This window comes from Athalia rosae, chromosome 8 (assembly GCF_917208135.1).
Source record: "Athalia rosae chromosome 8, iyAthRosa1.1, whole genome shotgun sequence".
Taxonomy (NCBI): domain Eukaryota; kingdom Metazoa; phylum Arthropoda; class Insecta; order Hymenoptera; family Athaliidae; genus Athalia; species Athalia rosae.
Window position 1 is genome coordinate 6,158,982 of NC_064033.1, and position 13,480 is coordinate 6,172,461.

Genomic DNA, 13,480 nt, shown 5'->3' on the forward strand with positions numbered 1-13,480 from the left:
TATCATTATGACTATTACATTGCACGCTCTCATCTCCATCAAATTTTAGCATAAATTGCATAGTAATTCGACATTATACGTAAATGCATGACGTAATAGCAACATAGTCTAGGAATACTCGTCTATAACAATAACTGGAGTGATAAATTATTTCCACAAATATTAGATAAACATTGTTGTCATCGGGCGGGAATTCAACGGCGTCATGGAAACTGAGAAACATTTTAAAACGAAAATTTTTTTTTTTACATTTCTTCTCAATGTATCTTATCCCATTTCTTGTTTATTCGCAAAAATCACGGTTTTCAAAATTGAAAACTGATTAGATTCGGCTTAAAAATATCTAGGATAAGTCCAAAGTATATAAGGGTTGAAAAATTGGAAGCTCAGATTTCTTTAATTCACATCTCCTTAATAATTCATGAATTTTGAAAAGAATGTCATAATTAATAAAAATATTAAGGTGTCGCGATCCTGATGGAAAAAACTCACCCTGCACAGCTGGACGAAAGTTGAACTTGGCGATTAAAATTTTTTCGCTGATACTCAGGTGCGTCCCAAATGGTAATAAAATCAGCGCGAACCAGAATCTAGGAAGAAAAAGAATTGACAATTGAACCGACGAGGTAGGGACAGGCCGACGAAAATATTGTTCGCATCTCTCAACTATAACTCGTTTTTATCGCGGTATGACAGGCAAAACGATGGCAGGGAGTTGGACTGATTTAAAATACAGGTATACGCGGGACAGGTGCATGTATATCATGTTATACACCGATTATAAAAATGATGCAGTAATGCAAAAAAGAAAAACCGGCTAAGCAAATACGTCAACAGGAACTAATCTCGCCTAAGATAATTGCGCGTTGTAAAACTGCAAGGCGATGATCGTCCATTTTTTTTTTTTTTTTTTTTTTTCTTCTTTCCGTTCCAGTCGCACAAACTGAGTGTTATTTTCGAGACGCGTGCGGCCGGGCAGGCGTCACGCGTGAGTAACAGATAAGAATTCCGCGGGCGCAAAACCGTCGGCGAAAAATCAAGACACATACGTCCAAAGACCTTTGAGACCGCGGGGTCGGGGATCCAGATTTCCATCGGCGTACGCCCCGTCCGCGGAGTCTCGGCTTCTTATTCGCGGACGGATGGAAACGAGGGAGCAGCCGGGTCCCGAGTCTATATAACAACGGGAGGCGCGCGGTCCGACTTCAATTTCATTTTTCAACTCGCGCTCCGCGTCGTTCGATCGAATAATAAAAAAAAAAAAAAACAAGTACGGGGTTCGCGGTGAAAAATCATGCCCTCGGAGAATCGGTGATCGCAATATCGAGGTGACCCTATACCACGCGAATCGCTACCATGAGGAACGCGATAAAATTGTGGACGTTTATTTCGGTGCTGTGCGTTCGGTCGTCGGGCAGTTCGAGCGGCGACCGGATACCCCTGCCGGCCGCGGCGGACGCCGTCAAAGGAAGGACTTCCGCCGTCTGCGAAAATTGCAATTGCTCGATCGGGGCCTCGCTCCCGGAGCTGCGGAACGGGAGCAGGACCTTCGCCGCCCCCGATTCGCCCAGGATCCCCAGCCGGCCGACGGACATCTCGCAATGGACGGAGTTCCCCGTACTCCCCCTGGTATTCGCCTCCTCGGAAAGCCTCCCCGAGGGACGGTGCGCGCGACAGGCTCGACGCTTCCTCGAGGAACTCGCCAACTCCACCCTCTGGGCCGTGCAAAGTGAGCGATCTGTAGTTTTAGGAGAAATTTTCTAACCAACGACCGCCCTCTAAGCATTCTTACGTACTAACCACATTATCCCACCCCGGGGGAAACGTCGACTGCAATTTGGAGCGGAAATTCTTTTCATCCTTCGTTTTTGGTCCGTGGCGTCCGGAAGGCGAATTTCTAGCTACCGAAAAACATAGAGAGCTATTCCGACATCTTGGATTTTGACGTTTTTCATTCGTTTTTCTCCTGGGGCGGGATCTTCGGAAATTGAGGCGATCGGCGGGGCTTGATATAGATTGTCCGGGGCGCTCGACAAGATGGCGGCGGTTCGGTCGGTCCTATCCGATTGAAACGATTCTCGATCGTTTGTTCGGTTCGTTTACTCCGGATGAATGATAATATTTCTGATTCATTGTTAATTGGAATGTGAAGTTCGAGAAAAAAAACGGGCGCTCTCGGTGCACTATAATATATGCGCACGATACTCATATACTTTACGTTTCCGAGATGATGATGATGGCTCCGGGCTGCGAAGCGGCAAAAAGTTGCGATACCCGATGTGTGCACGTGTTCGACATCCCAGTGGAAAGAAAGACGTCTCTTAGTCACCGTAGTTGCTTGAATGAAATAACGCGATGCGAAAAAAGACAACTCGTTTATTATACTATACCTACGTAAGTAGTGTTCAATCGAGACGTTTTTTTTTTTTCTCTACTCCGCAGGCGAGTCATTCCGTGCAACTTGTCTATCGTGGAAATTAGATGTCACATGTCGAGAGGAGAGATCCTATCGCGATGCTAGAAAAAGTAGAGAAGAAAAAAAAAAGGAATTAGTAATGCACGTATTCTTCGCGAACAATCGAGATCAATCTTCGTGTGATTTAGAGAGAGAGGGAGAGAGAGAGAGAGAGAAGAAAATTAATTTGATCAAATATGACGGCGCCATCAACTGAAAACTAGATGAAAACTAAAGAACTAAAAAATAGCAAAGAATAACAAAAATGAATCTCATGGATACAAACTAAAGTAATGAGATCGCAAACGACTCAGAATCAGAGTAAGATAACGCAAAGTAAACAAAATAGACATCAAATAAGAATAAAGATAAAACTAAAGATAAATATGACAGAATAAAAAACGAAAATAAAAATAGAAGTACGAATAGAAACAGAGCGAAATAGATGACCTAATGTTTCGTTTACTTTCGTGGGGCGTGCGTCCGGACGCCAGGAATTCGTCGGACGTCCAAAAAGCGAAGGTCACGACCTTCTGGTTTTCATTGTCACGGTCATTGCAGTATAGACGCAATGCAGTATAGAGTCGTTGCAGGATAGATTTAAATTATTTTACCCCGTAACGCATCTCTGCGTTCGTGAAACGGGGCATCCAGATCAAACGAGATAGACCGAAAATCCGTCGTTTCATCGGTCGGCAGGATTTTTGTAGTTCCAAAATGTCGGACGCCGCGAAAATGAAAGTAGGTACCTGAAGCCGGATTCCAGCTGCGCCCGGAACCCCAATGCCGACGGGAATTTCGCGTCCGTCGTCCCGCCAAACGTCAAAGGTCGCGTAGCGGCTCGTCCGGGCGTCCCTGAAATAAGAATCGATCGAGCTGGGGGGAGATTAATATCGTCCGGTGGCAAAAGAGCGCACGACTTCGACGCCCTGCATCATCTCTAAACGGGGGTTGAATCGGGGGCAGAATTCGCGCGTTACCTCCGAAAGTTGAAGCGCCGAAATCGTGTATTTTTAACGAAAAGCGTTTTTAACGCTCGCGACTCGCGAGCAGACGACGTATGTACCTCGACAACGCCGCGGGATCGAACCGATCGAGAAATCTCGCTTGACGCGGCGGCGCAGATCTTCGTTTGTTCGAAACTGCGTTCCGGGAACGAAAGGCTCGCCCGAAAACGCCTCGATTTCCGCTGAAAATAAGATCGTCGAGAACCTGCTTCCGGACGAACCTTCGAATGTGGGCAATCTGTGCGAAAATTGATTTCAGTGTTCGACGCGTCGACGAAGTACCCAGACGGGATAATATTCGGGCACACGAAGCACCTGGGTAACTTCGACGAGTGCTACAATCTGCGGGCAAAACTTCCGCCGGACGAGGAGGAGGTCGAGGGTCGCTACTGTCTGGTGCGTTTGCGGTACGGGCGGAAGACCCGGACGCCGTCGGGGCCCCCGGAGACCTACACCCTCGACTTCGATCCCAACCGATCGGCGTGGGACGCGATCGACGTAAGATATACGATTGAGAGGAGATACCGATCTATCTGCCCCACAATTTTCCAACGACGTGTACGATCTCGATGACCCGGATTCCATTTCCGTTTTGCAGTTCGACGACGACGAGTGTTCAGAGGACGCGGATCGACGATTTTGAAAAATTCTTTTTCTCCCTTTCGATTCATGAAAACTTTCAACCCTCGTTCTGCTCTCTTGTTGGACGTCTGGTTCGTGCTCGAAGTTTTTTTAAAAAAAAAAAGTTTTCCAAATTTTTACGAACGGGGCATCCGATGATATGGAAAAAAATTGAGCGCAACCTCTGAATAATTTCATCTTTTTGTTCCGAAGATGCAACGAAATTTTTCGGTGCATGTGGAACTGAAAATTGTAAAACGGAAGCAGAGATCGGCAAAAAAAAATTGACATTTTCTTTATATTGCAAAATTTTCAGTTTTATTAGAACTGAAAAATTCCGTTTGAAAAATTCTTTATTTCGTTTTTAATTGGAAATTTATAGTTTTCCATTTTTCATTAATCGATAAACGCTTTTTTTTTTTTTTAAATAATTTTGATTAAAAAAGTAATCATTATTATTATCATTGAAGAATGTCTCTTTATTATAATAATTATCTCCTGGTGATTGAATTTTTTTTAACAATTTTTCACAATTATGAATATTTACACTCTTTTAGTTAAGAATATCGATTTTTCGGAACGCTATATTTATTTGTTTGTACTAAATCTGAAAAATATTTGAAAAAACACTATTTATAAATATGTAAATTGCGATATCTCTTTAAATAAATAGATATTGTTAACTAAAAGAGTGTGAATTTTTCATAATTGTAAAAAATTGTTGCTAAAAAAAAATTCAATTACCAGTGATAATCATTGTAATAATGAGACATTCTTCAACGAAAATAATAATGATTACTTTTATAATCAAAATTATTATAAAAAAAAAAATATGTGTTTCTCAATTAATTAAAAATGAAAAAAAAATGGAAATTTTCCATTCTTCAATTAACGAAAAATTGAAAAATATAAATTACCAATAAAAAACGAGATGAAAAATTTTCTCAAATTGAATTATTCAGCACCAACAAAATAGAAAATTTTCCAACATAAATCACATTGATCGAAAAAATGAACAAAATGTAAAATGAGAATTTTTTTTTTTGCCGATCTCCGAACGGAAGTGGAATTCTCGTCGTCCTGTCGACGACCCTTGCGAATCAGCGCGAACTCCTCATTACTCGTATAGGACAACGGAGATTTCCGTCGAGTGAAGAGGCAATCGGTATACATGAGTCTGTGCGTGCCGGCGAGTTGCAGCGCGGAGGACGTTGCGGCCGGACTGACGGATCCCCTCAACGATTTGGCGGACGCCCGAGGGATAAAACTGGAGGTCACGGTGAAACCGTCGCTCTGCCAGGCGCGGGCTGACCTCCCCAAGAGTTGGTCGACGGGAACGAGGATCTTCAGGTAAAATTATCGCCCGCGTGACGTCAAATTTATTTTCGAGAGTTTTCGGCTCAATTTCAATTTTTCCACAATTCTTCGCGGCCAAATCCCTCGATCCTCCGATCGGCCTCGTCGGAATCGTCTTTTCATCGAAACACCCCAATTAACGAATATGAGACGCGTTTCCGCAGCGTTTTCGTCGCGGCCCTGCTGGTCCTCGTGGTGGGAAGTTCCTGGTACGACAGCTGCATCTATTCCGCGGAGGAGGCCAGCAAGGAGAACTACGAGCTGCAGGACATTTTCCTCTGCTTTTCGGCGCGCAGGAACTTCCGTTCGATCATGTTCGCCTCCGGGTCCCACCCCGGCCTCGACTGCATCCACCTCATCCGCTTCTTCTTCATGACGGGCGTGATATTCGGCCACAGAATGATGCAGTACTACGGATTCCCGATGGTGGAGTCCGTCTACCTCGAAAAGGTTAGGTTACGGTTACGGTTACGGTACGACGTCTCGGTACAACGGTGCCGAGGGGGATGAAAATTTTATTTTTTCTCTAACGAATAACGTCGCGCCAGGGCTACACCGTGCCGTCCTCGATGATGGTGTTCAACGGGCCGATCGTAGTCGACGGATTTTTCGGCCTCGGCGGCCTCCTGCTAGCCTACGGTCTGCTCGGGGAGCTCGATCGGACCGGGCGTTTCAATTTCTTGGCCTACATAACGATAAGATTCTTGAGGTGAGTTTTCGCTCGACGACGACGCGTGTTCGAATGAAATACGGTCGAATTGACGGAGGCGGGAGAACTTTATCGACGATTCTTACGCAGGTTAACGCCGCTCTACATGCTGGTGGTCTTCTTCAACGTGACGTTGCTACCGCTGGCCGGATCCGGTCCTTACTGGGAAGCCAGAATCGGCTTGGACAGGGACAATTGCGCGAAAAACTGGTGGACCAATCTACTCTATATAAACAACTACGTTAATCCCGAGGAGAGTGTGAGTAAATAATTAACTCTATAAATTCAGCGCTCGGATATTGGTATTCGTTTGTTTATTTCGTATTTGTGCAGCTATAAATTACTGTCCTGTATAAATGATATGGATATTGGCTCCACTGGCCCGAAGAAACGATTTTTTTGTTTTTTTTTTTTGCGTGTCCTATGGAAATGTAGTCATGAGTTCAACATGTTTTCGGAGCCCTCTCCAAAGGTCGGCTCGAAAAAGGGATTTTTTAAGGATCACTGAAGATTTTTTAAAATTTTCAAAATCGCCAAAACTTGATTTGTTGTTTTTTTTTTCAAATTCTTTGTTTCGTCGTTCCATCATTTTCGGAGTGAAAAATGACGGAGATTCTTAAAATGTCGAGTCGATATTTCGATTAGTTTCTTTTAACTTTTATACAGTGAAAAACTTGCAGTGATCTTTGAATCAAAATATTTACGAACTCTTAATTTTCTGTCTCGAAAGAATGGAATTTAGAAATAGAAATTTCTGAGTATACCAACTTTAGGGCGAAAAACTGAAAGTTTGTTGATATACAGATTCGAAGGTCGCTCGCTCGAAAATATTTTAGGTATGTATACAGTGCACGACTTCGAGAGTTGAGCGATGTTTACGAATCCAAACATCGACTCGAAATCTTTGAATTCCCCGTCGCTTTCAACCCTGCAAAAAATAATAGAATGACGAGAAAGAGGATCCAAAGAAAATCTCGATTTTTTACGAATTTGGATTTTCTTAAATATCCTGACCAAAAACCCTTTTTTGGAAGTTGCTCGTTAAACTTCAAAATTTCGGTAGGAAACGCAAGAAATAAAGAAAAAAAAATATTCGTTTCAACAGATCAAAATTGAATCAAATTTTTATAATCAATGATAAAATTGTAGAAATTTCTTGAATTTAACGTTCGTAAAATTGATTTGATATTTTTCAATTTTGATTAACTAATTAATCGATTCGTTTCCTGTCGTATATTTTTTCTTATTCGAATTTTCCGATTTTATTTCCCCGCCGCAGTGTATCTTCCAGTCTTGGTATTTGTCGGTGGATTACCACCTCTACATTTTCGGATTACTCGTTCTCTGGGCGTTTTGGCAGCTGCCCCGCAGACTGGGTTACACTTTTCTAGCCGGTCTGATAGCCCTGGGAATCGCCATCCCCTTCTACGTCACCTATACTCAAAATATTCAGCCGATGTTTCTTGGATTGCCATTGTGAGCACGAATTTATCTAGAATCTAATTCCGTAGAATGTAATAAATTTGCAACGGACTTTACCGCGAAATTTCCTCGCGCCCGATTCGACCCCGTCGAAGGGACTTCAATATTATCTACGATTTCAGCATGGGGGAGGTCAGAAAAGATCCCTACTTCATAAACTACTACATCAAATCTCACATGAGGATAGGGCCCTACATGGTGGGGATCCTGGCCGGCGCCATAGTTTACGACCACAAGGGCTCCACGTGGAGACTCTCCAAGGTGATTTCTCAATTCGTTAGTGCGGAAAAGATAAGAACTTAATCCTCGGTCGCCCTTTTTTGAACGCTCTAATTTTTGCCAGGCCTGGTCGCGGTTGCTCTTCATTCTCCTGGCCGTGGGGCTGAGCATCTGGAGTCAGTCTTTGGGCGCGAAATACTTCGACCCCAACAGCGAACATCATCCCCTGGAGGCCGCGGCGTACGCCGCTTTTCACAGACCAGCGTTTGCTCTCGGCATTTGTTCCATCGTCGTCCTCATAGCCATCGGCGAGGGTCTCGGTGAGTTCAGCAAATTTTTGCATATATTACCGATGTGTGCTAAATATGTATTCGTAAGTGCGTGGAACGATACGAGATCGTATGTGATTTTCGTGGATAAAGTCGTATCCGCCATTTTGAGTTTTTATGTCCGCCATTTTCGTTTGTCGTATCCGCTATTTTCGTTTCTCATATCGGCCATTTTGGTTTTTCATATCCGCCATTTTGGGTTTTCGTATCCGCCATTTTGGGTTTTCGTATCCGCCATTTTCGTTTTTCGTATTCACCATTTTAGTGTCTGATATCCGCCATTTTGATTTTTCGTATCCGCCAACGATTGCCTTTTCTTTAATTTCAAAATCAAAAATTCGAAGATAACAGTGTATGGTATAAGGGCGTATGTTGGGACACGTGACCTGCTCGTACATATAAATTTTCGAAAACAGGCCCAGCGAGACGAAAGGGCGTAGGCACCGGGGAATTACGTTTCATCTTTCGATAACGAAATTATCGATTCCAACCATTGTTCGGTTTCTTTTATTTTTTTTTTGTTTGGGATCCGACAGATTTCCACTACAACTTAATGACGCCGCGGTGGGTCCCGCCACTCGCGAGACTCACGTACGGCGCCTTTTTGGTCCACAACATAAACCAGAGTTACGACATAGCAGTTACCAGATCGGCGCGAACATTTTCCGTTCATAACTGCGTAAGTCCCTGTTATATGCAGATAGCATCTGCTACGCGACGACGGAACCTTCTAACCTTGAAACTTGCACGTTCTCCAGTTTTGGGACCTGGTCCCCGATTTGGCGTACACTTTCGGCTTGTCCCTGCTCCTCTCCATCGCCGTCGAGGGTCCCATTCGGAAGATCGAGATGTTCTTGCTCACCAAGAGGTCCTCGAGCCGGGACGCCACGGAGAGGTCGGTTAAGCAAGATGGCGGCGTGCACGGTCACGTGACATTATCGCGTTCGGCGATCGCTCGTTTTTTTATCTCCGCTCTTTTCTACCGTTTCAGATCCTCCGTCGACTGCTGCAACGCCGGCAAGAAATCAAATTAGATGAATCGTTATAAGCGATTAATCAATCCCGTATGTAATATAAGTTATTCCGTAGACGCAAGTTTTTGTACAGCTATATATATATATATATACGAAAAATATCCTACCGACGTTTCAATAAAAACTTTTACTAATAACACGCGCTTCTATTTTCGTTTGTACTCGATTCGAAGCGGGCCTGTACACGACCTCGAACAGCTCAGAATCTCTTGCAGTTTCAATTGAGGAACATAAATCCTGCGACCAAATCAGGCCACCTCTGGGGCTGATCGAGATTTCGAATTTTTCTCGTTCACCGAAAATCGGTATAGAATATCCTTTTTCGAAACGAACCCGTCTCCCGGATCCTGGGCCCGAGGTGCGGATGGAAATCTACGTATAAGTTCCGAATGTTCGCCTCGAAATAAGGAGGAAAAAAGGACGTCCGAATCTTAAAAAATCGAAGAGGCGGAAAAAGGAAGCGCAGTGCGTTTTTTGCGCTACGTTTATAGTTTCCGTCGGTAGACCCGCGTCGCTCTTCACGTTCGATGATCGAATTGAACGAACTTGAACCGAGCCCACCTCCTCGGAGACTTTCATTTTCAACAATAAATATGCATAACCTCATTATAATCGGGTATAACGTACGTACGTACGTACGTACAATACCTACCCATCTAATAAACATTGGTGTAAACGCGGCGGAGCTGCTTTCACTTTTCCTCGATCGTTCGGTGCCCAGCAGCGGCCAACTTCGGTTCAGTGTATTCGACGCTCTTCGGGTTCCCACGTTCGCAAGCGTGCGGAATCGTACCTCGATAGATCTTCTTCGGGATCGCGAATATCCACCGAAAATTATCGCTTATGCGCTGCGCTGACCTTGGGACGCCCGACCCCTGCTCTCTCGAACGTCTTCGCTCCACAAGCGGCTACACGGCAGCGCGCAAAATTTCGCGCGTCCAACACGATTACAAGGATTTTTCGCTCGAACCGAACGAAGGCTAAAGAGGATGAAGAAGGACATTTTGAAAGTAGGTGATCTGATAATGTGATCAACAAAAAAATCGGCCATTTATCCATTTTTTCGATCTGTGTGATTTATTTTGAAAAATTTTGAATTTTCATTGGAACTGAAAAATTCAATTTGGACAATTTTTCATCTCGTTTTTAATCGGAAATTTATAGTTTTCCATTTTTTAATAATCGAAAAACGCATATTTTGTTTTATATAATGATTTTGACTAAAAAGTAATTATTATTATTGTCGTTGAAGAATGTTTTATTATTACAATAATTATCTCCTGGTTATTGAATTTTTTTTAACAGCAATTTTTTACAATTTGAAAATTCACACTCTTTTAGTTAATCGATTTGGAATACATATTTATTCCATATTCAGGGAGATCTCGCAATTCAAATATTTAAAAATAATGTTTTTTCAAATGATTGTCAGATTTTTGATTTTTCCATTGATGAAAATTCCATTATTCCATTATCGAAAATAGAGCTCAGGAAGCTCAAAAATATAGTACAAACAAATAAATATATAGCGTTCCGAAAAATCGATATTGTTAACTAAAAGAGAGTGAATTTTCAGAATTGTCAAAAATTCGTTGTTAAAAAAAATTCAATTACCAGGAGATAATTATTGTAACAATAAGACATTCTTCAACGATAATAATAATGATTACTTTTATTATCAAAATTATTATAAAAACAAATTATTTGCGTTTTTCGATTATTGAAAAATGGAAAAATGGAAATTTCCAATTAATAAGGAAATGAAAAATTTTTCAATGCATAAATAAAATGAATTGAAAAAATGAAAAAATGAAAAATGAGAATTTTCTCTTGCCGATCTCTCGTTGAAAATCGCTCGCGCTCGATCGCGTCTTCCGCAGGTGACGTTGTTTTCCTGGGCGCTGTCCATGGCGTTCGCTTACGACTCCGAGGACGCCTCGCTGAAGGACATCCTCATTCCCGATGGACAATTCGAGGCGTTTTATCCGAAGAGTTGGCGAAACGGGGACCAGGGCGCGGCGAGGCCACCCCATCTCCACGGTTCCTTCAACCAGTACCGCAACCCCGCTTTGGTCGGAGTTCCAAACAGCGCGGCCTACGGCTTCAGGTTCGACGGCAAACGTCGCTTCAATTACGACTAATTATTCCCCTTGGCGTACCCCGCGCACTGGGGCGCCCCGAAAAAACGAACGTCCTCATCTAACCTCCGTTTCTAACCTAAATTCCATTTTCTAAACCAGGACGGTCACAGCTATTTGAACTTTGGGAGTAATTCAGTAGGTAGATATATACTTGAAATTTTCAAAGGGCCAACTCTGAACCTGAATACCAACGAAATTCGAGCCGCAGAGTCGCATGCCGACCTTCGATCAGAAAGAAAAGGATATCTACCCAAGTTTCCCGAATAACCCGGGACAGCCTTTTATACGGCATTTTTCTATGACCGCACCTGTATCGCGACGCAGGTAATAAATCACCTGATTCGTTCGAACGATGGGGAACCAGGGAAATCAGAATTAGCCATAGAATTCGTATACAGTTCGTAGAAATGATGAGTTGAAGAGAATAGAAGGTAAATAGAAGCGACTCGTTCGGATAATCAAGGTTATACATTGAAAGGCATCAACGAATGACCAACTTCGGTGCGCAGGCATGATAAATATACATTGTTGACATATTTACCAAACACTCGAAACCACCCCGAATCCAGATACATAATCCAAAGTAACCAGGGAAGATACGTATCAACAATTTTAGTGAAATTGCTGTAAAAGGATATCCACACATTTGTCACCAAATATATGAATAAACATATGGGGCATTCCTTGGCAACTCGACCAACGATTTTCCCCCGCTACTTTTTATCATCTTCGCCATTTTTCATACGATTCTACGATTTTTACGCACCTGTAAAAATGTTCGGAATTGACCACGTTAGTTTCGCTGACTTTTTGAAAATTTTTGGAATTTTTCAAAGGATCTACACCGTGTCGTTCAAAATTTTTGAAGCGTCGAAGAGCATGGAAATATGTAATGGCTCACTACCGTCAAATCGGGGTGATTTGGGATGAGGTCAACACAAAACTGTTGGTTCAGTGAAACAAATCTTTTTTATTAAAATTTTAGAATGTTGGAGTCCTTTTCTGGAAGATTTTTGTAGTGTACTGGTCGGGAGCTGAACTTATTCTGATTTTGAGGGATGAATTTTAAGGAGAAGAGGTTGTGGGAGGAACCTTGAGTTTTAAGGATTAGCCAATAGGAAAATTAGGGGGAATACCGATTTTGGGAATGGAAAGTTTGTCGGTATGACGCTGACCGTTACAGCTGCAATGCAGATGGATAGGAAATAGGTAATAAAAGATATATGATTTTATGAGGGTCCCTCTTAGTAGTATGTGCTGGAAATGTGAACAAAGAATAGGGTCTGGTTAAGATTAAGTTGAGGGTCTAAGGTTTGGTAATTCGGGGACGCAGACAACAAATATTGTTTTACTTAAAATAAAATAAAATAGCATATATAGAGTCGGTACATTACAAATAAGAAAATCGCCCTGTAAACGGGCTGAATATATATATATAAAAATTTATAAGATTTTGAAGAATTTTTGAGATTCAAATAAAAAAAAAAAAAACCAATAATTATGGTAAAAAATCTGGAAAAAATTCACGAGCGCCTTTCGGAGCTGTTGTGGAATCGTACGGAAAATTGCGAAGCGAATAAAACATGGTTAGGCAAAATGGTGGGTAGAGTTGACACGGAATTACCCATATATATATAGGGGAAGATGGGGTAATTGGGCGGATTGCTACTTCTTTGTTTTCGTTGAAAATATTATCCTAATTTTTGACTTCGAGACAACATAATTGTCCCAAAATACCAAAATAAGGTACCAAAGTTTGAGTTGCAATAAAATGAAAAAAAAAAAAAAATGTTATAATTATATATGATTTCCTTATTTTTTTTCTTAACCTCCCTCAGATGTTCGCAATCACCCCATCTTCCCCTGCGTAGTTTCAGATTCGAACTCTTTACTCATATGTTTAGAATACTCTATACATTAATCTTATGAACGGTCATCCGTGCACGTTATATAATATTCAAGATGTATTATCGAAACACGGCCGATATAGATTGCAATGAACTCTAGGATAACCTTTGTCACTTGTCCTAGTTTCCAATAGATCTTTTCGCACAATAGAAATAATCAAACTGTACTACGTCGTGATACGCGAAATTATAAAATATCTAAACAAAAAAGTATAGGCAA

The 13,480-nt window shown here is 42.1% G+C and overlaps 2 protein-coding genes across 2 annotated transcripts; both read left to right on the forward strand.

The window, feature by feature from the left end:
• Nucleotides 1-1,203: 1,203 nt before the first annotated feature.
• On the forward strand, nucleotides 1,204-9,349 carry LOC105686731 (nose resistant to fluoxetine protein 6-like). Its single transcript, XM_012401829.3, has 12 exons — nucleotides 1,204-1,729; nucleotides 3,722-3,960; nucleotides 5,213-5,433; nucleotides 5,604-5,889; nucleotides 5,988-6,148; nucleotides 6,239-6,407; nucleotides 7,428-7,624; nucleotides 7,753-7,891; nucleotides 7,974-8,169; nucleotides 8,715-8,857; nucleotides 8,937-9,073; nucleotides 9,170-9,349. Exons 1-12 carry the CDS (start codon nucleotides 1,357-1,359, stop codon nucleotides 9,210-9,212), a joined length of 2,304 nt encoding a protein of 767 aa, XP_012257252.2. The 5' UTR covers nucleotides 1,204-1,356; the 3' UTR covers nucleotides 9,213-9,349.
• Nucleotides 9,350-9,501: 152 nt separating this feature from the next.
• Nucleotides 9,502-12,868, forward strand: LOC105686271. Its single transcript, XM_012400926.3, has 2 exons — nucleotides 9,502-10,222; nucleotides 11,093-12,868. The coding sequence occupies exons 1-2, from the start codon at nucleotides 10,202-10,204 to the stop codon at nucleotides 11,351-11,353; spliced, it is 282 nt and encodes a 93-aa protein (XP_012256349.2). The 5' UTR covers nucleotides 9,502-10,201; the 3' UTR covers nucleotides 11,354-12,868.
• The last annotated feature ends 612 nt before the right edge of the window (nucleotides 12,869-13,480 follow it).